The sequence below is a fragment of the Chiloscyllium plagiosum genome, chromosome 19 (assembly GCF_004010195.1).
Source record: "Chiloscyllium plagiosum isolate BGI_BamShark_2017 chromosome 19, ASM401019v2, whole genome shotgun sequence".
In the NCBI taxonomy this organism is placed as follows: Eukaryota; Metazoa; Chordata; class Chondrichthyes; order Orectolobiformes; family Hemiscylliidae; genus Chiloscyllium; species Chiloscyllium plagiosum.
In genome coordinates this window covers 4,139,657-4,163,551 of record NC_057728.1, presented here as the reverse complement: position 1 = coordinate 4,163,551, position 23,895 = coordinate 4,139,657, and the positions used below count along the sequence as shown (strand labels likewise).

The 23,895-nt window shown below is 43.1% G+C and overlaps 1 protein-coding gene across 6 annotated transcripts in view; it reads right to left on the bottom strand.

Annotated features, from left to right (window-relative positions):
* large1 (LARGE xylosyl- and glucuronyltransferase 1) overlaps positions 1–23,895 on the bottom strand; it is a 491,278-nt gene that overhangs the window by 157,621 nt on the left and 309,762 nt on the right. For all 6 annotated transcript variants that reach the window (XM_043708946.1, XM_043708952.1, XM_043708949.1 and 3 more), the window contains one exon: positions 1,736–1,840. In XM_043708946.1, coding sequence (XP_043564881.1) covers positions 1,736–1,840 — 105 coding nt within the window. The remainder of the gene's footprint in view (positions 1–1,735; positions 1,841–23,895) is intronic.

Here is a 23,895-nt window from a genome sequence, read left to right as displayed (position 1 = left end):
GGGACATAAATTTAAGGTGAAGGGTGGAAGGTATAGAGGGGATGTCGGGGGAGGGTCTTTACCCAGAGAGTGGTGGGGGCATGGAATGCGCTGCCTGTGGGAGTGGCAGAGTCAGAATCATTGGTGACCTTTAAGCGGCAGTGGGATAGGTACATGGATAGGTGCTTAAGGTAGGACAAATGTTCGGCACAACATCGTGGGCCGAAGGGCCTGTTCTGTGCTGTATTGTTCTATGTCTATGTCTATGTTCTATATTGGGCAATATAGTCAAGTGCCAAGTATTTTTGTGAAAAACCCTGATGAATACAATCATGAGGGAAAGCTTAAAAAAAATGTGCCCTGCTCATCAATTCAAGATCAAAAAATCTCTTTGTTTATTCTTTCTCTTGATATTTGCATAAATTTAACCTGGAAGTTGGAAGTTTTTTGAGTTTACACCCACACACCACCATGAAGATGAGCCATTAAATTTATACTCTATTTGCTTTGTCAGTGGACACAGAAGATCACAGCTCATTGCAAGGAGGAGCAAGAGGTGCCCTTCCCTCTATTATAGATAGTATTCTACACTCAATAACATCAGTAAAACAGATGACCCACTCGTTTGTCATATTGCTACCTGTGGGAACTTGCTGTGTTCAAATCGGCAGCCAGGTTTCCTATCTTACAACAAGGGCTTGCATTTTTAAAACTACTTAGTTGGCTGTGGAGTGAATCTTGAAATATGCTGGGGACGTGCAAGTTGCTACATAAATGCAAGTCTTTATAATGATTTTCAGAAGCTTTCTAATGCCATCTGGGACTGGAAAGAAATCAGCATTTCCCTTTTTCCCTGATGTGATTGCCTCATTCTGAAATCCTGGTTTTACACAGGCAGGTAAATATCATCCCCTGAGGAAATGTTCATTGTTCCCTGTACGGGGAAATCAAGACTGTTAAAACCTTTCCTGCTCCAGAGTTTTAGGGACATGTGTCAAAAAGGAGAGAAGGGTATCTCCACTTAGAATCATAGAATCCCTAGAGTGTGGAAACAGGCCATTCGGCCCAATAAGTCCACACTGACTGTCCAAAAAGCAACTCACCCAATCCCAGTAACCCTGAATTTCCCATGGCTAATCCACTTAATTTAGGGATTTCTCGACACTACGGGCAATTTAGCATGGCCAATTCACCTAACCTGCACACTATAGGCAATTTAGCATGGCCAATTCACCTAACCTGCACACTATGGGCAACTTAGCATGGCCAATTCACCTAACCTGCACACTATGGGCAACTTAGCAGGCCAATTCACCTAACCTGCACACTATGGGCAACTTAGCATGGCCAATTCACCTAACCTGCACATCCTTGGACTGTATTATGAAAGCAATGTCAGAAGCAGAGGGGAATGGAGTAAATGTGGCCTTGTAGATACCTAGGAAGGGATGGATTGCAACCCTGAACTCTGTGCTACTCATCAAGCCACCTCCTCACATTTAACCTAACTATTAAACTGTTAAAAAAGAAACTAGGATTGCAATTATAAAGTCTAATATTGATCTGCTCTATAATTAGCACAGCCTGAACATTGAACTAAATTTGGGATTTGTGTTAAAGAAACGGTTCAGCCATATAGGCAAGATGTCACAGATCCAATTAGCTTCGACAAGATACAGATCGGGAAAGTGGCAGTTGAGACAGAATAGGCCTGGAAGCAAAAGCCTGGCCTTTGTGAGTCCACTCAATTACTTACCAGTGTTGTATCCTCGACTGAGCGCTGGCCAAGGTCTGTGATTCTTCCACAAGTTCCCAAGGTACCAATCACTCTGGTTCTCGACCAGTCCAAGGACTTGCTGACCTGTGAACGAGAGGATAGGGAAATGTTACCCTGTGACCAGCTGCCCATCTCCACAGCTCTCCCTGTTATTACTGCCTCTGTACAATCACTCAGACTTGTGGAGCGATGTGACACACCCACACAAGTCCTTCTCTAGGCTAAGGACTTGGATTGTGCTAACTGACCAAACTTACTGAAAACAGACCTGAAACATTAATTCTGATTCTTTGTCTCTCTCCACAGTTGCTGCCAAGCCTGCTGGGCACTTTTCGGATTTTATTTCTGATTTCTACCAGATTCAGATTCCCAAGTCTGGTTCTTGCCAAGTTGCAGTGGAAGCGCACCCGGAAGGATATGGTAACCAGTCTCTTAGCCTGGGAAGAGACGGTCTCTAAATGCATTGCACCTATCCACTTCGAGGATCATCCCCACTTCACACTGAATTATTTCAGAGCTAGCACAACCATGGTTGCTCAGCAATGCTACTGCTTATCCCGATAAGCATGTATGTTCAGTAACAGCTGTGATGTTTTGTGATTGAGGATGGCGCCTGGTTATTTATTAGAGGGTGATTCAGTGGTTAGGACTGCTGCCTCATAGTGCCAGGGACCTGGGTTCGATTCCTGCCTCGGACAACTGTCTGTGTGGAGTTTGCACATTCTCCCCGTGTCTACGTGGGCTTCCTCCCACAATCCAAAGATGTGCAGGTTAGGGTGAATTAGCCATGCTAAGTTGTCCATAGTGTTTATGCATGTGTAGGTTAGGTGCATTAGTCAGGGTAAAATGTGGAGTAATAGGGTGGGTGAATGGGTCTGGGTGGGTTACTGTTTGGAGGGTCAGTGTGGACTTGTTGGGCCGAAGGGCCTGTTTTCACACTGTAGGCATTCTATGAAGATGAATATATGGTACTGAAATATAATAATCCTAAGGTTCTTGTGGTGCAGTGGTAGTGTCCATACCTCCGCTCTAGGAGAGCCCAGTTTGGGTCCTATCTGCTCCTTATGTTTCATAAGATATCCAAACAGGCTGACTTTTAATAAACATACAAATATCCCAGGATTGTGTGCTATGATAACTCTCTGTGAGTCACTGAAATCTATGCATGGAAAGCAGACTGAAAAAGTCTCTCGCATTACCGGGGTCCAGTCACCCATTATAGGGAACAAGGGGCTATCCTGCATCAATGAAAATTGTAGTCCCTCCTCCTGCTTTTACCTTTCTCTGAATACCACAATGAGGCACTTGATACCATCTGTAAAGCATCAACCATTTCTCAGGTCAGATACAGCTGAATTCATATGAGATCTTCCTCACAAATCTTAGCAGGACTTATATACTTAATGGCAAGGTCCTTGGGAGTGTTGCTGAACAAAGAGACCTTGGAGTGCAGGTTCATAGCTCTTTGAAAGTGGAGTCACAGGTAGATAGGATAGTGAAGAAGGCGTTTGATATGCTTTCCTTTATTGGTCAGAGTATTGAGTACAGGAGTTGGGAGGTCATGTTGCAGCTGTACAGGACATTGGTTAGGCCACTGTTGGAATATTGCGTGCAATTCTGGTCTCCTTCCTATCGGAAAGAAGTTGTGAAACTTGAAAGGGTTCAGAAAAGATTTACAAGAATGATGCCAGGGTTGGAGGATTTGAGCTACAGGGAGAGGCTGAACAGGCTGGAGCTGTTTTCCCTGGAGCGTTGTTGGCTGAGGGGTGACCTCATAGAGGTTTACAAAATTATGAGGGGCATGGATAGGGTAAATAGGCAAAGTCTTTTCCTTGGGGTAGGGGAGTCCAGAACAAGAGAGCATAGGTTTAGGGTGAGAGGGGAAAGATATAAAAGAGACCTAAGGGGCAACGTTTTCAAATAGAGGGTGGTACGTGTATGGAATGAGCTGCCAGAGGAAGTGGTGGAGGCTGGTACAATTGCAACATTTAAGAAGCATTTGGATGGGTATATGAATAGGAAGGGTTAGGAGGGATATGGGCCGGGTGCTGGCAGGTGGCACTAGATTGGGTTAGGATATCTGGTCGGCATGGACTGGTTGGACCGAAGGGTCTGTTTCTATGCTGTACATCTCTATGACTCCATGATATGACCTAACAATGTACTTCCATCTAGCAAACCCCACTGACTTTTTCAATTCCTGCTCCATGCCTTAAATACAGATCAGGAGTAGGCCATTCCGCCCTTCGAGCCTGTACCCCATTCAATACAATCATGGCTGATCATATTGTGACTTCAAATCCACATTCCCACCTACTCCAATGTCTTTTCTCCTCCTTGCTTAACAACGATTCAACTGCCTTTGCCTTATAATTATTCAACGACTCTACTTCCACTACATTTTCAGGCTGAGAGTTCCAACGACCTATATTTAATTAACCTCAACTCAATTTTCATTGGGCAACGCCTGATTCTTAAACAGTGACCCCACACATCTATCTTGTCAAGGCGTCAATGCTCAGGAGTTTATATGTTTTATCTTTCAGTCGGGTCGCCTCTTGCTCAGAACCCCAGCAGATATTAGCCCAGCGTGTTCAACCCATCTTCATAAGACCAAACCGTCCACCCCAGCAACAAAAACAGAAATTGATGGAAAAGTTCAGCAGGTCTGATAGCATCTATGGAGAGAAATATCAGAATTGACATTTTAGGTCCGGTGCCTGTCCTCAGAATGGTTAGTAGCTAGGAAAATGCCAGTTTCTGTGCAGAAGATAGATTGGGGTGGGGAAGGGGTAAAGAGTAAGTGATAGCGGGGGATAGAGCCCAAAGAGAGAGAAGAACAGTTGGACAGTCAAAGGAGTGGGTAATGATCCAACTAGGAGAATGAATAGCTACTAATGGGGCACTGTTAGTGGCTAACAATGTATTGTGTGTAATAGCAGACTATGTGATAACAAGGCCTGGTGTATGGGGTTGGGGGAGAACATGTGTGACAATACTGTCACTTTAAAAAGGTTATTTTGTCCTGGTTTTTTTTTTGAAGAGAGGTTGGAAAGACAGGGGTGCAAAACTGGCTACTGGAGATGGCCTAAGTCAACAATTTATGAGGCCTTTAGGTTTTTTTTTAAAAACAGCTGTAATAATGGAAGGGGAGTGGCCAGTTCTCACAGTTCAGGGTTTCTAGTTTTTTTTTAGCTGTAGCAGGTTAGAAGGTGGTTGGGGTCCCAGAAGCATTGGAAGCTTCAGGAAGTGATTCCTAGCTGCTACAGTCCCTGAAATCTCTCAATGTTATTTCCTCCTGGATTGGAGAACTGCATGTAAGCATCTGCATCTGAATTTACTTTTTTGCCAAGGGGTATGTTTATTGGACGTACTATATTGGAGCAGTTAGTAACTAATAGGTACTTTATCTATTATTCGGTTAAGTTTTCCAATAGTTACGTTATTCTAAATTCCTCTTTCTTTGGTTTGTATTATAACTACAGTGTTTAAATAAATTGTATTGTGCTTAACATCTAATAGTTTGATCAGCCTCATCACATCTGGAACATGCACTTCACATCTCCCTTGAAATAAGAAAAGGTTAGGGTCTAGGGTACCTTCTTAAAATATTTTGTGGGGGTCTGATCTGGTCCATAACACATGGGAGAGCTCAAGCCCTAGCATTATTGTACCTGACTTTGAGGTTGGAAGGCTGCAGGATCTCTGAGCAGAAAATGAGGAGTTGTTCTTCCAGTTTGTGCTGAGCTTCGCTGGAGCACTGCAGCAAGCCTGAGACACAGATGTTGGCCAGGGTACTATGTTGAGGTGGCAGGCAATTGGAATCTCAAGAGACTTTTTTATGGACAGTGCATAGGTTTTCTATGAAACTGTCACCCAGTCCACGCCTCGTCTCCCCAACGTAGGGGAGACCACATTGTTAGCAGCGAATGCATTGGACTAGATTGAGTGATGTGCGGGTAAAGTGCTGCTTCACCTGAGAGGTGTGATTCGACCCTTAGATACTGAGGGAGGAAGGAGGTAAACGGGCAGATGTTGCACCTTCTGCACTTGCAGGGGAAGGTGTCATGGGGCCAGGGGGAGGAATGTTGTAAGTGAAGGAAGAGTGGACCTGGGTGTCCCAGAGCGAAAGGCCCTTGCGGAAGGCTGATAAGGGAGGGGAGGGGAGGGGAATGTGTGTCTGGTGGTGGCAGAAATGGGAGGTAATGATCCCAGGTATTAATTTAGATTGAGATTGATTTGATTCCTTACAGTGTGGAAACAGGCCCTTCGGCTCAACAGGTCCACACGACCCTCTGAAGAGCAACCCACCCAGACCCATTCCCTTACATTTATCCCTGACTAATGCACCTAACACTACGGGCTATGTAACATGGCCAATTCACCTAACCTGCACATCATTGGACTGTGGGAGGAAACCGGAGCACCCGGAGGAAACCCACACAGACGTGGGGAGAATGTGCAAACTCCAAACAGACAGTTGCTCAAGATGGGAATTGAACCTGGGTCCCTGGTGCTGTGAGGCAGCAGTGCTAACCACTGAGCCACTGTGGTGCCCCAGGTAATTAACAGAAGGTTTACTAAACCTTCTCTTAATTACCTCTGATGCATTTGCGTTATTACTGAAATAAGGTTACCAGTACTATATGCAGTAGTCCAGATGTGGTCTTGCAAATGCTCTGTGTAACTGAGGTATTACCTCCCTGCATTTGTATTCAATACCTCACATGATAATATTTACGCTAAATTATGACATTCTATTAGCTTTCATGATTACTTACTATATCACTGTACTAAACTTTTGGGATTCATGGATTAAGATATCCAGATGCTCTTGTATCTCAGAGCTCTGTAATCTCTCACCCATTTGATAATAATTTTTTTAATGTTCTTGCAGCAGAAATTTCAAACAGCACTTAAAGCACAAGGACAATTTACCCCATGCCTTGAGAGTGACTCAAATAGATTGAGATGAACTGTGTCTACTTTACATTGGATTGTTAATAGTCTTCTGAGAGTTGAAGCATTTAATTTACTCATTAGTTCCCTTCCAGACCAAAGTAAGAAAACCAACGAGAAGACTAGAAGTGAGAAATACATAAATCCTCATCTGAGGCATGACATCTCCATTCTCGGTGATTAGACTGGAATCGAGGCACCCACTGGCAGGGGAGGGGAAATGTAGCACAATAACCCATTTTATAATGCCAATGAGCTGAAAGGGTGTGCCAAGGTCCAGTCCGGCTGCCCAGGTCTATGCCCAGCTGAGGTTTAAGAATTCACCAGTACGCAATGTCAGGAGCTAAGCAACCCAATCACTATACACGGCTCATCAAAAAAAAAACAACCAGGGTGTTTGCTGTAAGTGGGTTCGTCACCCTGACTCAATTTAGGGCAGCACGGTGCACAAGACTCCACATGTTTTCGAGCCAATGTAAGAAACATGGAAATGAGGAGCAGGAATAGGTCATTTGGCCCTTCAACCCTGCTCTTCCATTCATTAGGATGGTGGCTGATTGTCCAACTTTACTTGCTTTTCCCCCCCATCTCCTTTGATCACTTTCGCCTCACGTATTTAATGATACGATGTTTTGCCTTGACTGTTTACTTGTCTTGACTGGTTTCTGTGAGACAAAAATAAATCTGCAGATGCTGGAATCCAAAGTAGACAGGCAGGAGGCTGGAAGAGCACAGGAGGCCAGGCAGCATCAGGAAGGGGAGAAGTCAACATCTCGGGTGTAACCCTTCTTCAGTCCTGATGCTGCCTGGCCTCGTGTTCTTCTCGCCTCCTGCCTGTCAGCTTTGACTGTTTGCTGTGGCATTGAATTGCACAGACTAACCACTAGCTGATGAAGGAGCTGCACTCTGAAAGCTTGTACTTTCAAATATACCTGTTGGATCATAACCTGGTGTTGGGTGATTTTTATCTCTGGATGAAGACATTTCTCCTCATCTCAGATGTAAATGGTACTTACTCTGTATCCTTAGACTCTGACTCCTGGCTCTGGAGTCCCCAAAGTATTGGAAATATTCTTCTTGCCTTGGCCCTGTCTAGTCCTGTTATAGGTTTCTGTGAGATTTCCCCTCATTCCTCTCAGCTCCAGCCAATATTGTGCTAATTGACTCAATCTCTCCTCATATGTCAGTCCTGCCATCTCATCTGAAAGACTTCCAACGCTGCAGTAATTCCTCAGTTCCACACTACAATGTCAACCTGGATTTTCAGTCAAGTCCTGCAGTGGGACTCAGAGTTGGATGTTGATAGGCCGGGGGTGAGAGTGCTACAGACTGAGCCATAGCTGCCATTACAAGCTGATACATTTACAACAAAGCCAGTGCGGGGATGCTGCAGCCCATGCTTTACAACATTTTACATTTCTAACCTGTGATTGAGAGTCGCGCTGAATTTTTCAATGCCCATCACTTTAAAGATACAATATTTTGAACAGCTCTGTTAAACCTCTCCTTAACTTTGTCTGCTGTCAGAACAGTCTCCTGACTCCATGACACTGCAATCCCTCATCCTTCGCAGTAAATCTGCTCCACACTCTCTTTCAGCTTTCTTAAGTATAGAGCTCAGAATTGAACACAATACTTCAGTGAGCCCAAGCCGAGATTTATGGACTTTGAGACTGACTTCCCTGCTCTTGTACTAGAATCCCCTATTTCTGAATCCAAGCATCCCATACACTTGTAAAACAGCCTTTCCAATTTGCCCAGGCATTCTGTGAAAGATTTGTGGATTTGAACTCCCGGATCTCTTTGTTCCTGCGCCCACTTTACAATTGTACCATTTCATTTATATTGCCAAATGGAATTGAAGCATCCAGCTCAGTATTCACAGAATGCGTTGGACAAATCATGTACATATCCTTTACCACGCTAGATGAAATGTAGTGCAGTGTACGGCAAGCCAGTGGCACAGTTGGGTGAGGTGGTCACTCCAACAACAGTGGGGAAATTGGGAAGGGTAAATTTGAAAGAGCACTAGGAGCCCGCTCATCAGCAAATCAACAAAACCAACAGGTGATGGAAATCTTAAATATAAACTACATCTTAAGAACAACAGGCAACAAACCAGAGGCTTGTATCACCAAACAAAGGGCAACAAATCATCCAAGTATTCCTGAGTATTTCCAAGCGTCTTCTGTTAAGATTTAAGATTTCCACCAAACTGCTGTATTTCGATGGTTTGTCATGATCAACCTCTGTTCTGGTCGCAATTTGAGTGATGTGTCCATTTCTGGTCCCCCAGACTCCAGAAAGACATTCCCACAGGGCCAGCAATAATGGGCTATTCTGCCTCCGGGACTTCAGCTCATCTCATTGCTCAGCAAGTGGAGCTGGAGGCATCAAACTGGTCTTCCAGCTCAGAACCCATCCCTCACGTCAAATGAAGTTTATTTATGATCAGCTGACAAAGCACAGCTGAGGGAATTCCTCCGCCCAGGAGATCTGTGCACCTCTGCTGTGAGTGATAGAGGTCACAGAACGACTGTAGCAAAGGTGAACTGGGTTGACACCTTGATTAGAAACATGGCCTGAGGAGATGACCAAAGGTTCATGGCTCATTCTGATGAGGTCAGCAGAATAAACTTATTGCCATGCTTTGGAAAGTGAATGAACTAGAGGAGGATAAATTTACCATTAATGAACGGATGCGAGCTGAAAAAAGATGTCCCTTTAATATGGAGAAAGGTGTCACTGTACAAAGGACCTGGAGAGAAACACTGACAGATTAATGGGAATATAAGAACATTCAGAATTGCTGGACTAAAAAAAAAGGTCAAAATCCACCCAGCTGTTGTTTAATTCAGTGATAATAGTGTTGTTAAATAAGTATAGCAACCAAACTATTGCAATCTCAACCCATAACAGCTTTCATAAAAGGAGTCAATAATTCTTTGTAGAAGTCATAAGAATGAACAACTAAGGGGAATGGGTAGCTGAAATACCACTGTACTTCTGGCTTCAATCTAGGAAGGTGTTCTGCTCTTTACACCAGAGTGACACGCTATCTGCACAGCAATGGTACCTATGTGCCATACAAAGGGTTAACCACAGAACTGGCCACTTGATAACTGCACTCAGAGCCGCTGGTTAATGCAGCAGCACACTTAGCACTCTGAATTACCCGGAGCCCTCTTGCAGCAATCACTGGATTGATGTGACACCATTAAACAACACATCTTTGCTAATGTTTGGTGTATAATAGAAATTCCAGCCATCAAATTAACCTGTCAAATCATCAAATTTACAGCCAGTTAACCTGTTGCAGGGACTTGCACGTAAACTTATTAAATACAAAACAGAGAGCAACTGGAGATTTATAACTCCATCCTTTCAAGAGGAAACAGCTCCATTTTCCTATTTCATTGAAAACAGATTGGGCATTCTGGAAGCTTTTCCAACATTTTAACCTCTCCCACCAGAGTATCACAAGGCTCATGTGTACGCAACAGCCTCACACAGACTGTAAAGCATGTCTGTAGTGTTGCATGGACTGTAGTGCTGTCCTACATGCACTCTAATGCTGTTGCACACAGACTGTAATGATATCTCACATATGCAATGACACTGCTTCCTAAGGCCTTTATCATTGCCTGACACAGACAATTTCTTGTTAAGGATTGTAATGTTACCTCAAATGTTACACAGCAGACTGTAATGGTCTCTCACACAGTCACTAACACTATTTCTGGTGGGCTAACTGCCTCACGTGAACTGGAACATGTAACATAGCTTCATTTTGCATTGCATCAAGCTGCATTCAATTCTTCACCAACTTACTTTCAGGGATAGGGCACGGAAGGAGAGAATGGTTGCCTAATGGTGAAGGTTGGAGATGAATTTAAATAAAACAAGAAACTAAAATCCTAGTGTTCATCATAAGCATAAATAGAGTATAATTATCCTCCAATGTTCCCAGATTCCGAACCAGAATCTGGTATAAACTCTACAAGAAAGGCAATCTGTTCAATACCTAAGCTGCAAGATCATAATTCAATAGTTCAATAGAAAAAGACAATCATTCCACGGACAAATATATTTTGGAGTTGAACAGATTTAATAAAAGATGGACACAATTTAATTCAGGGACCAATGCATTATGACTAGCATTTAAATTGCTGAATTATGAGAAGAGGTCTCATCTTATCCCTTTACTAATCTTCGGCTCTCAGAAAGGGAGACCCTGTTATATCAGGTATCTGCTGCCTTAAAAGAATTCTTGAGAAAACAGTTTACCCTTTACCACCTTCATTGAACAACTGGTACATTCCACATTGATGCAAAGGACTGAAATACTTTGGAACATTCAGATAATGGACACAGCCAGCAATGCGATAAAAGCAATAAAGGGAGGAAAAATTAGGAGATGAGCACCCTCATCACATGAGGCTATTATAGTAAAAGGCAAAAGCTGAATCAAAAACACCGAACAAATCAAGGCAGGAAAAAATTACTGCAGGTGCTGGAATCTGTACTTAAAACAACAAATGCTGGATATCACAGCGGGTCAGACAGTATCCATGGAGAGGGAGCAAGCTAACGCTTTGAGTCAAGATGGCTTTTCATCAGAGCTATCTCGATTCAAAACGTTAGCTTGCTCTCTCTCCATGGATGCTGCCTGACCTGCTGTGATCTCCAGCATTTTTTTGTTTCCTGAACAAATTAATCCCAGGACTGACTGAGGAACAGTTAACAGATGTCAGTGTAGCCCAGAGGGCCTGTCTCTGTGCTGTAGGACTCCATGACTCTATGCTACTGGAAATTTTACTATGTGCTAAACTGGCCAAAGCAAATGGACAGGGTCTATAAAATAATACATTCTGAGGCAGAAGATGGAATAATGATGAATCTGAACAAATTACACTGACCATAAGAGTTTTAGTCCTGTGACGGCTGTGTTAGTTGCGGGCTCCTTTAACAATGCAATTGCAGATAGCGTTAGTCCATTAACATAGAGTCACAGAGTCACACAGCACGGAAACAGGCCCTTCGGTCCAACTAATTCATGTTGATCATGTTCCCAAACTAAACTAGCCCCACCTGCTTGCATTTGGTCCAAATCTCTTCAAACATTTTTAATTCATGTACTGATCTAAATGTCTTAAATGCTATAACTGTACTTGCACCCACATGAACACCTCTGTGTAAAAGTTTCTCATGTCTTTTTTAAGTATTTCTCCTCTCACCTTAAAAATATGCCCCCCTAATCTTGAACTCCCCTACCCTAGGGAAAAGGTACCTGCCATTCACCTCATCTATATCCGTTATTATTTTAATAATAGAATGAGGGCAGATTGGATATGATGTTATCTTGACTCTGTAAATCGTGGCAATGGGTGTGACGTTAAGAAATAATGAATTACATTTGCTTTCAATTAGCCAATGCCTAAAGGACATTGGATCTGTGGCAGGTGGTGAGGAAACCCTCTGCACGGTTGCATCCATCCTTCACAGTATTAAAAGGGGTGACCACTGCAAAATCATTGTGAAGATGAAGCCCACCTTTACACTGGGGATTCCCTCCATTAACATGTATGGAACTACCAGCATGCTAAATGGTACAGGCCTGGAATAGATTTAGCAACTCAAAACTGAGCGTCCATGAGAATTGGGACATCCACAACAGCACACTGAATTCAACCACAATCTGCAATCTCTTAGCTACCATTACCAGCAAACTGGGAGATTTACAAACAATATATATCATTTACGAATGAATGCGCAGCTGAGCACTACCATCTTGGAGGACAAGAGTAGCTGGTACATGGAAGTTGGCCCCAAGACCATCTGACTTTAAAAGATATCACTTTTCCTTCAGTGTTGCTGGGTCAAAATACTGGTACTCCCTCTCCCTCTCAGCATTATGGGTTTACCTACAGCAATTGGCCTGCAGTAGTTCAAGAAAACAGCACACCATCGCCACTTCCAGGGCAATCAGTGATGGGGACAACAAACACTAGCACTGCCACTGATGCTCACATCTCATGAAACAATTAAAAAAGACAATGCACTGAGGTCATGAACGAGAGTTGCCATTCTATATAAAATATGGAGTAAGGTATTTTCTCCAGTAAGATGCAATGTAAACATTTTTAGAAAGGGCAAAAATGAAAGCTAGTATAAGAGAATATGAAGGCAATTATTTGGAATGTCGGTGGATTTTCAGTTTGCCCAATTGCATCCTCCCTGATCAAAACTTGATGTTCGTCAGTGTTACAGAAGTGTTAAAGGCAGCAGGTGATAAGGGTCAGATAGAAAAGAAACAAATCTTTTTTGCCTACTTGCCAAAAGGTTAAAAAAAACTGCTAAAAGATATAGTTGTGGTTGATGGATTTCGTAAAAGGCTAACAGAGTGATTAGCAAGGACTATGAAATCTCTTAAGTCTCCCACCTGCATGTGACGTCAATCTAGCCATCTAAAGGTAAGGGTCAAAGACAGAAACAGTTTCACTTGATGTTTTGTGGACCTGGGGTCTTTCTACAAACTATTAAAATTAATTCCTCACAATCAATCGGAATGAATGCTAACTCTGAGCAGCTGGAACTTAATGTGCTGATGCAATTGTGTTGACAATTCCTGAAGAACAGAAGGGCTGGATGTTAATAACTTGTGTGATCGTGAGATATTGAACAGTGTTATCACATCCAGAATCCCGATACCCAGAGTTGGCCTTATTTCTGGTGGGTTCGGTGAAACAGAGGGATGCGACAATTGGGAACCGTGCTACTGGCTAGAGTCAATGTTGCAAATATGCACCCTTTTTCCAAAAAAAAAAGTGTTCAGGGATAATCTTAGCAATTACAAACCAGTAAACTGACAGGGTTAACTGTAGAAGCAATATTTCACGACAAACTTAATAGTCACATGGACAAATGCGAGTTAATAAGGGAGAGACAGCATGGATTTCTTAATGGAACATCAGTTTACCTAACCTGCTGGGGTTCTTTGAAGAGTTAGCAGAGAGGGGTTGATGACAGCAAAGCTGTTTATTTGGGATTTAAAAAGGCAAAACAACAGATGGGCAATATTATAGAACTGGATGTGTACTGAGAAGCTGATTGAGGTCAGGTATGGCACAAAGATTGTCAGTCTGGTTCAGTCCTTGATTGTTCGAGACAGGACTGTGTCTGTGGCAAGGAAATGGGAGTTGGGGAATGGGGCAGTTGCCTTGCTGATGTCTGCTTGGAGAGGAGATAATAGGACAGAGTGCAGAGTTTCAGGTCAGAGATCCCATTAAGAGTTAACCTCGGCAAGATGGAGTTGGCTCTGACCATTGCCATTTGTTGTCTAAATTCTAAAAGAGAGTTGGCAGGCAACTGATGTCCAGAAGCTATTTGGTAAGTACATCCTGCACATTTAGCACTGGCACTAATCTGCAATCCACTCTTAACAATTCCAGGAAGCTGAATTGTAGAACTAGCCCTGATCCTTGAATTAGGACATGCTTGTCCAGAACAGACCACGACAAAGTAATGAGCAGTCCAATTCGGTCTACTTCACGATTCTTCTGTAGTTCATCTTTGGAATTTTCAAGTTCATCTGCAGCTACCAATTTGTCAATCCACATTCTCTTCATCTCAACCTACTCTATCTCATTTTTTCCCCCAATGCACCAAAAGTATAGATCTCTTTGCCTCCTTCAGCGCTCCCTCCTTGCTATAACCTTTATGCTTAAAATAGGACGGAAAGTGAAATAATTTCTCTGCGTACCAACCTTGGCGGCGTTGGCCATCATCCAGATTTTTCAATTTGAAGGAGCATGAAATTGAAATGTTCTGCGTGCTTCGGCTAGAAACATGAATGCTGGCCAAGTTTGCCTTCTCGAAACTAGGGCTTCAATAATAATCAAAGTATTCTGAGGCGGCATTAACTGAGGTTAGCTGAGGCCCCAAATGGCACTTGTATGTTGCCGAGGCAACACAAACAAGTGACTCACCAGAGAGGCTTGCTGTGCCTTCAGGAGTGTCGATAGTTAATGTTATACGGGTGAACTAAATGTCGACCTTGTCATTCTTCCCGGCTCAGCACAGGAATTGTTCTTTTGGTACACAGAGAATAAGAATGTGCTGCCATTGACCTAAAATATGCCAACCTTGTCCTAATTATACTCACACTTGCAGGATGGATCCCGACAGATGAAAATGATAAATGCTAATCTTGCTATTTTTGGTTTCTGAGCAAGGAGCTAATTATTCAGTGCTTGGAATAGACTCTTTTTGTTCCTCTCGCCCATTTTCTCAAGTCTAATTGCGCTCCTGGGGCCACAGCCTCGTCCCGTGGTCACGACATCCCTCTCCCCACTCAACCGCCCATCCTCAAGTTCAGATTTGGAGAGCTGTGACGAGTTGGTGGCTATTTGACTTTGTTGAGGCAACATCAGTGCGCCCTGTTCCTCAGCTGTTTGTCCACTGCTAATGGTCAGATGGTGTCCACTGCTAAAGGTCAGATGGTGATTGGTGTGGGAGCTCTGGCTTCACTCTGTCCTTGCTGAAATTGCTCAGTTAGGGAGTGCCAAAGATTTATTTGTGCTTCTCCATCTTCTCTGGCACTTGTTCCTAGCCACGTTTGTTCATTTGTTCCTAGCTGGGGTTTGCTGTACAAAGAGGCAACATTCAGAGAAATTGCATCCATTTCTGTCGGATAAGTCTAAGCGACCTTTGGCCTCCTGAAGCAGCTTTGTAGCTATGGCAGGTTCAGAGGTTATTGAGCATGTGCAAGAAACAGCAAGATACTGTAATGGGGAAAATGTATTGCTGGTGTCTGTAAGGAAAAGATCAAATGGCTTAACCTTCAACCAAACCTATCCTGGTCCAGTTTAGAATCTGTCAAAACCATTCAACTGAAAAATCCAATCTCACAGTCTTCCAGTTGACAACCAATAGCCAGAGCTGCTTGACTGCTGACAAACAGAGCAATTCTCATTTTACAATACAAACCCCAGCCTCTGTATGTTGGAGCTGCCTTCAGAGCAGTGTGGGTTAATAGACTTCTTAAAACAATCACTACCAGCACTAACCTTGTCATACATAATCGCTGTCAGCGCATTTCTTAGAGGCTACATCAATCTAGCTGTCATACACTATGTACAGCATGCTCCTGAATGTAGATGATATCTCACTGACCTCATACAGCACCCTCCACACTAACCCCTTAATGCCCTACATACCATGGCCAGCACCACAGAGCAGAAGATAAACTTCCCTCTGTTAAGAGTAGAACTCACACTCACAAGACTAAGGGCGTGTGCGATTTTCCATTTTAGTTTCTAAGTGTGTGATAAGAAAGTAGTGATTAACACACTTGCCCTCCCAAACTCTTCTCCATTACAACTCTCAGGATCACCTACCAATCAGTTTGTGAAGATCTGACCAGTGAGCCAGTGGAGGCCGGGTAGTATCGCAGCCTATCACAAGCCTCGGCACTGACCTGCCAGCCAATCGGAGGCCTATCTTAGCCAATCACAGGCCTCGACACTGACCTGCCAGCCAATCAGAGGTCTATCACAGGCCTCGACACTGACCTGCTAGCCAAACTGCTAGCAGTTTCTGGGGCCTAAATTCTGACAGTCAAAGGCCACTCCTTAGGCGATCAAGTGGCAAGAAAATCAGTCATTTATTCTTCTCTTTTTGGGGTTGGGGGGGTATTATCAAAGGCAACTCTTCTCTTAAGGGCAAACTTGCCCAATTATTACCTCTTCTTACTCGCTTGTGGAATTGGATTGTGGAGGGAAAGCAGCACTTTTTAAAAGCAGATAATCCGACACTCAGCATATGTGCTGTGACACAGCTGCTGCAGGTGAGCTGGAGCCAAGGACTGTGGGAAAATTGTGATTCGGCTGGCAGCAAGTAGATGATTGGTCTGTCTACTAGTGACCAGTTACTGATGACAAATGCATGCTGTCTTCCAACAACTGTGTGATTGGTTCCCAGGTTGCTGAACAGCATAAGGCTAAGATCAAGATGGGGTGGAGCGGTCAGAGCTCCACCAGCTCTCTGTTCTCTGCCAAAAAAAAATTTTCAGCCTGAAGAAAACCAGTTAATTTTTCCTTCAATGGTTGCTCTAAGCTTTAATTGATAAGACAGAAATATTTTTATAATTTTGAACCAGTCACCCTGAGCCTTCTGTAAACAAGTGAGAGAATCCAGAGATGGAAGATCAAGAAACAGAGTTCTGATCAGCACTAGAATCATCTCAGCAGATCATAAAAAGGAATCTCTAAATTGCTATCCAGATTCCCTCCACCCAGTTCTCAGAAGGATATTATCAAGCTGAAGAGGGTTAGATGGGATTTAACAGGATATGTACAGCATGCTCCTGAATGTAGATGATATCTCACTGACCTCATACAGCACCCTCCACACTAACCCCTTAATGCCCTACATACCATGGCCAGCACCACAGAGCGGGAGATAAACTTCCCTCTGTTAAGAGTAGAATTCACACTCACAAGACTAAGGGTGTGTGCAATTTTCCATTTTAGTTTCTAAGTGTGATTAACTTCTAAGTGAGAAAGTAGTGATTAACACACTTGCCCTCCCAAACCCTTCTCCATTACAACTCTCAGGATCACCTATCAATCAGTTTGTGAAGATCTGACCAATGAGCCGGGGGTGGGCGGGTAGTATCTCAGCCTATCACAGGCCTTGACACTGACCTGCCAGCCAATCAGCGGCCTATCCCTTGCTGGGTATGGAAGGCTAGAGTTATAAAGAAAGACTGGAGAGGCCAGGACTTCTTTCAGTGGAGCGAAGGAGGTTAAGAGATGACCTGATAGAAGTTTATAAAATAGCGGGGTATAGATAGGGTTAATGGTAGTTGTCTTTTCCCTCGAATGGAGGATTTTAAAACCAAGGGGGAAAATTTTTAAGGTGAGAGAAGAGAGATTTAAAAAAGATGTGTGGCAAATCTTTTACACAGAGAGTGGTTCGTATGTGGAATGAACTTCCAGACGAAATGGTGGATGTGGGTACAATTACAATATATAAAAGATATTTGGATAAGTACATGAAAGGAATGATTTGGAGGGATATGGGCCAGGTGCAGGCAAATTTAGTTTGAGATTATTTTTGACATAGACTGGTTGGACCGTGCTGTATAACTCTATGACCAATGTTTTTATTACAGTCTGTAACTGCGTGGAGATAGGAAGTTTATAAGGTTACAGTTTAACTAGTAGGGTTACATGCTGATGGTTTGTAACTGTTTACCTATAGCTAGAATCTGCTTATTTCTAATAAATAATAAATTCTTGATAAGTTCAGAAACCTGGTCTGTGTTCCCCTGGTCTAAATTTCAGGTTAGTTGAGGAAACCTGTACTTTTTAAAACATTTATAACTCTGGGAATAGCAAGGCTTGATCTCCAATGCATGACCCCAGTGAGGTGAAAAGATTTGTATGATAGGACTGATTTCTCAACCTACTGTTTGGATGCCTGTCGAGTGGGCATTCTGGGCACGTTAAACTGCTTATAGAAGTGATAATGCACTTAAGTGAAGCATCTGTTTTCCCTGATTAGTTCAAGAACTTTCAATGCACTGAACATTTCTTTTTGGGGCGTGTGTTTTTTGATAGTGCTGACCTCAATAGACACAACTTTACAGCTACTAAGGTCTGACCATAAGGAATGCTGGGTAAGTTGGCATGGGGGAGAGATTAGACATGTATGGTGGGCAGGGGCATGGGTTTGCATCAGGGCTACATCGGTCCATGGAGATTAACGTTGAGCAGAGGTTGGTATGGTGGGATTAGAGGCCACGGGGGAGAGGTAGTGGTATTGTGCAACATTGGCACATGGCGGGGTCGTGAAGGCTGGGCAGAGAAACCTCTCGCACACCACTCCCACAGCAAGAAGCTTCTGTTTTTGTTCTGAGTGGAATCATGTTGCTTCCCAAGGAGCCAAAATCTGATCTTCCAGGCCACTCCTTCCCAGAGCGGGTTTGTAGGGCTGGGAAACATCCCACCCCTGCGTCTCCATCATGGGAATGAAAAATCTGGATGCATGTGGCTTGCTTACGTTGTCTTTCTTTGTTCAGTCTGAAATAAAGCCTTGCTTACACCATGGAATTTGTGACTCCCAGGTCAAGGATCCTCTAAGGCCACAAAGCTGAACGCTGATCACTTCCATGGGTCGCTGTCCAGTCCAACCATGCATTGACAGCACTGAGACATTCCTGTTCCATTTATTATTTATTCACTCACGGGCTGGGTCAGTATTTATTACACATCCCTAGTTGCCCCAGAGAAGGTGGGGGTGAGCTGCCTTCTTGAACTGCTGCAGTCCATGTGCTGTAAATAGACCCATAATGCTCTTAGGGAGGAAATTCAATGGAGAATAAAGCACCTTCACCTTCAAAATGGATCTTAGCTCCAAAATCAGATTAGTGCTACCTATTCCATGGTATCTCCACATTGAGGATCAGCCGTAATCTGATTTTTGAGAGTGATGGGCAATTTGTGCTAAATGAGGGAAAGCCATGTGAGCAAGTGATTTTGTTTCTTCAGACTGGATTCTTTGAGATCTGTAGGAATGGTACGGGTAGGCAGAGGTAGGCCTGATGTTTGCAACAAGTTCACAGGTGGGTTTGTACTCTCGGAGTTCTTTAAGAGTCCACCATAACCCACCTTCCAGATTCGATAGGTATGAGAAACCACAAGCATTTTAGAATGGAGTAGGTGTTAAGACCGGGGAATTATTCCAAGTCAGATTCATAACCAAATCAGGGCAAGATGTGACAGCTCTGTAAAGGGTACAAAGAGGAGCAAATAGACTGGTCTTAATGGTGAAGAAGGGAGTGTTTCATCTGGACTGGCATTTCAGTCAAAACTGAGGGTGTGCTTGCACTGTGAGTTGCCATCTTTCCATTGAGCCATTACAGCTCTCGTCTGTCTTGTCAGTCGTCTTTCTCAAAGCTGCTTGGGATCTTCATACTTGCTGCTGCGTTTGTCCACGTTAATGACAATCACTGCAATCCAAAATCACCATCCTGGCTGTCTCAGTTGGGGACATCTCATAGGCAGGTAACACACTGCACAAATGTAAACTCCTTCCTCTTAATGTGGAGGTGCTGGTGTTGGACTGGGATGTACAAACACTAAAACCACTGGAGATATAAATGTAAATCAATGGAACTGAAATTTGAGGCATAAATGCAGGATATAAAAATTCTCATGGAAAGTTAAGTATTTGGGATAATCTATAAACAAGAAAATGTAAAGAATATAAAGTGGGTACGGCGAGGAGAGAATGTGTTCAGGATGTAGTGAAATGCCCTAACTCGTAAGTAATGCTTGAGAGGGATGGGTCTCAATTGGGTGAGGGGCCTTCTCTCCAGTAAAGAGCGAACAATTTATTTCAGTTTTTCCAGGGACTATTTAGAGCCATGTTTGAGTGAAGCCATGTTTGACTTAACAGAACATCAGTAAATGTCTTCAGACTGAACGAAGGATAAACCACTTCTCTTGGTATCATTACCCTCAGGGATACAACTGAGCAAGGCCGAAACAAAAGATATGCCACAGCTATTTCTCCCTAGTTTCCCTCAACAGCTTCTCCATGAAGGCACATTGTATTCCTTCTCAGCACAGAGTTGGCATCACTAGGTTGGTGTCCATTTTTCACCACTTGATGAAACACCAGCACTGCATTCCTCTAGGGATTACTGGGCTACGTATCGGAAAGCATCCTTCTTCAAAGGTCAACCACACCTATCTCTCATGAAGCTTACAACAAGGCATCAACTACAGGAAGATGCTAAGAGTGATATTCACAATCCAGTACAGTCTCACTGATGAATAAAGGGAGACTGTTATTGGAATGAGCTATAATAAATATGTAACTTTATAAGATGTAAAGGGCGTACCTCACTCTAAATAAGCTATGGAACCATTCAGAAGAGCACAGAAAGAGGCCATTTAGTTCATAACATCAATACTCGCTTTGACATTCACTCTAGTATTGTGGTGTTATCCATTTTGTAAAAGCTCTCTTTCAAATACTTATTAATTCTCTTCATCATCAGATGGTTGTCAATAAACCTGTTGGACTATAACCTGGTGTTATGCGACATTTAACTTTGTACATCCCAGTCCAACACCAGCACCTCCACATTAAGAGGAAGGAGTTTACATTTGTGCAGTGTGTTACCTGCCTATGAGATGTCCCCAACTGAGACAGCCAGGAAGATGATTTTGGATTGCAGTGATTGTCATTAACGTGGACAACACAGCAGCAAATATGAAAATCCCAAGCAGCTTTGAGAAAGACGACTGGCAATTAAACATTGTGACTAAACTCTTCCTGAACAGTTCTGCCCCAAAAGCTCATGGTAAATTAGACTCAATTCTTTCCTTAATTCAAAATGAGCATTTAGACATCAATGACAAGGCCAACATTTCTTGCCCAATGCCAGCAGTCATAGACCAGTATCGATGGCAGACCATCCTGTTCTGGGAAGTTGAATGTTGCATCTGGTCACTTCAGAGTGAGACTGGAGTCACACAGGTTAGAGTGGACCAATTTGTTACTGAACCAATTAGGGCTTTAGGCCAATTTACCTTTTACTGGCATCTCCTTTTTTAAAACAAAAATATCCTAAATGCAACTTCTTAAAAGGCCATGGAGAGGGGCGAGGTCCTGTTTTCCTGATTACTAATCCAACAACGAACAGTATAGCACAGGAAAAAACCCTTTGGCCCACCAAGACTGTGCCAAAACATGATGCCTTTCTAAACTAGAAACCTTTTGTGTCTGTTAAGATGTCTCTTAAGCTGTTGTATCTGCCTCCATTAACTCCTCTGGCAACACATTTCCAGGCATTTATGACCCTCTGTGCAAAAGACCTGCCACTCACATCTCCTTTAAATTTAACCATGTTTACTTTAAACCTATGTCCTCTAGTAATTAGATTAGATTACTTAAGGTGTGGAAACAGGCCCTTCGGTCCAACAAGTCCACACCGACCCACTGAAGTGCAACCCACCCAGACCCATTCCCCTACATTTACCCCTTCACCTAACACGATGGGCAATTTAGCGTGGCCAATTCACCTAACCTGCACATTTTTGGATTGTGGGAGGAAACCGGAGCACCCGGAGGAAACCCACACAGACACGGGGAGAATGTGCAAACTCCACACAGACAGTCGCCTGAGGCGGGAATTGAACCCGGGTCTCTAACACTGTGAGACAGCAGTGCTAACCACTGTGTCACCGTGCCGCCTATTGACATCACTAACCTGGAGAAAAAAATGTCTCTGACTATCCATGCCTCTCGTAATTTTATAAGCTTCTATTAGGTTGCCCCTCATCTTTTGATGTTCAAGGGAAAACAAAGCAAGTTTGTCCAATCTCTCCTCAAAGCTATTACCATCCAAATCGGGCAACATCCTGGTAAACAATTTCTGGTTTCCCCCATTGAAAGCCTCCGATGGTATGATGACCAGAACTGTACACAATATGTCAAATGTGGCCTAACTTCAGTTCTACACAGCTGCAACATGACTTGCCAATTTTTACACTCTATTTCCTGACCAATGAAGGCAAAGCATGCCATATGCCTTCTTGATCACCTTATGTTATTACTTTCTATATGTTGACGCTACGAAGAGTTCTGCCATTTACTATACACTTCCCTCCTGCATTAGATCTTCCAAAATGCGTTGGCTCTCATTTGTTCAGATTAAACTCCATCTGCCATTTCTCCACCCAAGTCTTCAGCCTATGTATATCTTGCTGTAACCTCTAGCAATCCTCCTCACTATCTGAAGCTCCTACAATCTTTATGGCGTCCACAAACTTACTAATCAGACCAGCTACGTCCTCCTCCAAATCATTTATGTATGTTTACAAACACAGGAGTTCCATCACTGATCCCTGTGGAACACCATTGTCACAGATCTCCAGTCAGAAAACCACCCTTTTACTGCTACTGTCTTGTCTTCTATGACTCAGCCAGATCTGTATCCATCTTAATAGCTCTCTGCAGATCCCATGTGACTTCACCTTTTGGCTCAGCCTGCTATGAGGAACCTTGTCAAATGCCTTGCTAGAGTCAATGCATACAACATTCACCATCTTGCCCTCAATTATCTTTGTCACTTCTTAAAAAAAATCAAGTTTGTGAGACATGACCTTCCCCACACAAAGCCTATTGCTAATAAGTCCGTATTTTTCCAAATGTAGTAAATCCTATCCCTAAGAATCTGCTCTAATAATTTCCAATAATTTACTGACACAAGGTTCAGCACGTAATTTGCTTGATTATCCCTGTTGCCTTTCTTAAACAAAGGAACAGCGTTGGCCATTTCCCAGTCCTCTGGGATCTCTCCTGTGACTAAAGTGGGCACAAAGATTTTGCATAAGGCCCCAGCAATTTTCCTCACCTGCCTGCCTCCCTCAGCATTCTGGGATAATCCCATCAGTCCTGGGGACCCCTCCACCTTTTGGTTTTCAAAACATCCAACGCCTCCTTTATTATGTTGACATGCCCTCGAATATCAACAGATCTCTCGAGACTGAACCATCCACCATGTCCTTTGTGAACATCAATAACTTTTGACAAAAATAACCACTGCAATGCTGTACATTATAAGAGTGAATTTAAAAAATATATCTTATAAAGCATTTTGGAAGATCTGGTGATTGTGTAATGCCTCACAATTAGAGTGCATTATACCTTTAAGAGACATGTTTATGATATCATCATTGTATCATGGAATGTTACTGGAGGGTATAAAGATCTCAGACTCCATCTTAATGGGGACCACTTGAAGCATGGCATGCTACTGTTTGTAACCAAATAGTTTAGCATTAGCCCTGACACTGAAGTGACTGTGATTATAACACATGTAGATCCCAGGAGCTGTAATAAAACTCTATTGAATCTTTTAGTACTGTGTTACACAGATCTAGCTTTTATGTTACAGGAACTGCCCATCAGACCCCAAATACCTTGCTGGAGGCAAAATCCCACATCATAAAAGATGTAACAGAAATGCAAGTCTTTTACTTATTTATATCTACAGCCTTTTTTGTGATATCTTTCAATTTCTAAGGTACGAACTCTGTGACTTTTCTACCCTGAACCTTCCCAATACAGAAAGAGGTTAACTTTACATAGAACCATGGAAC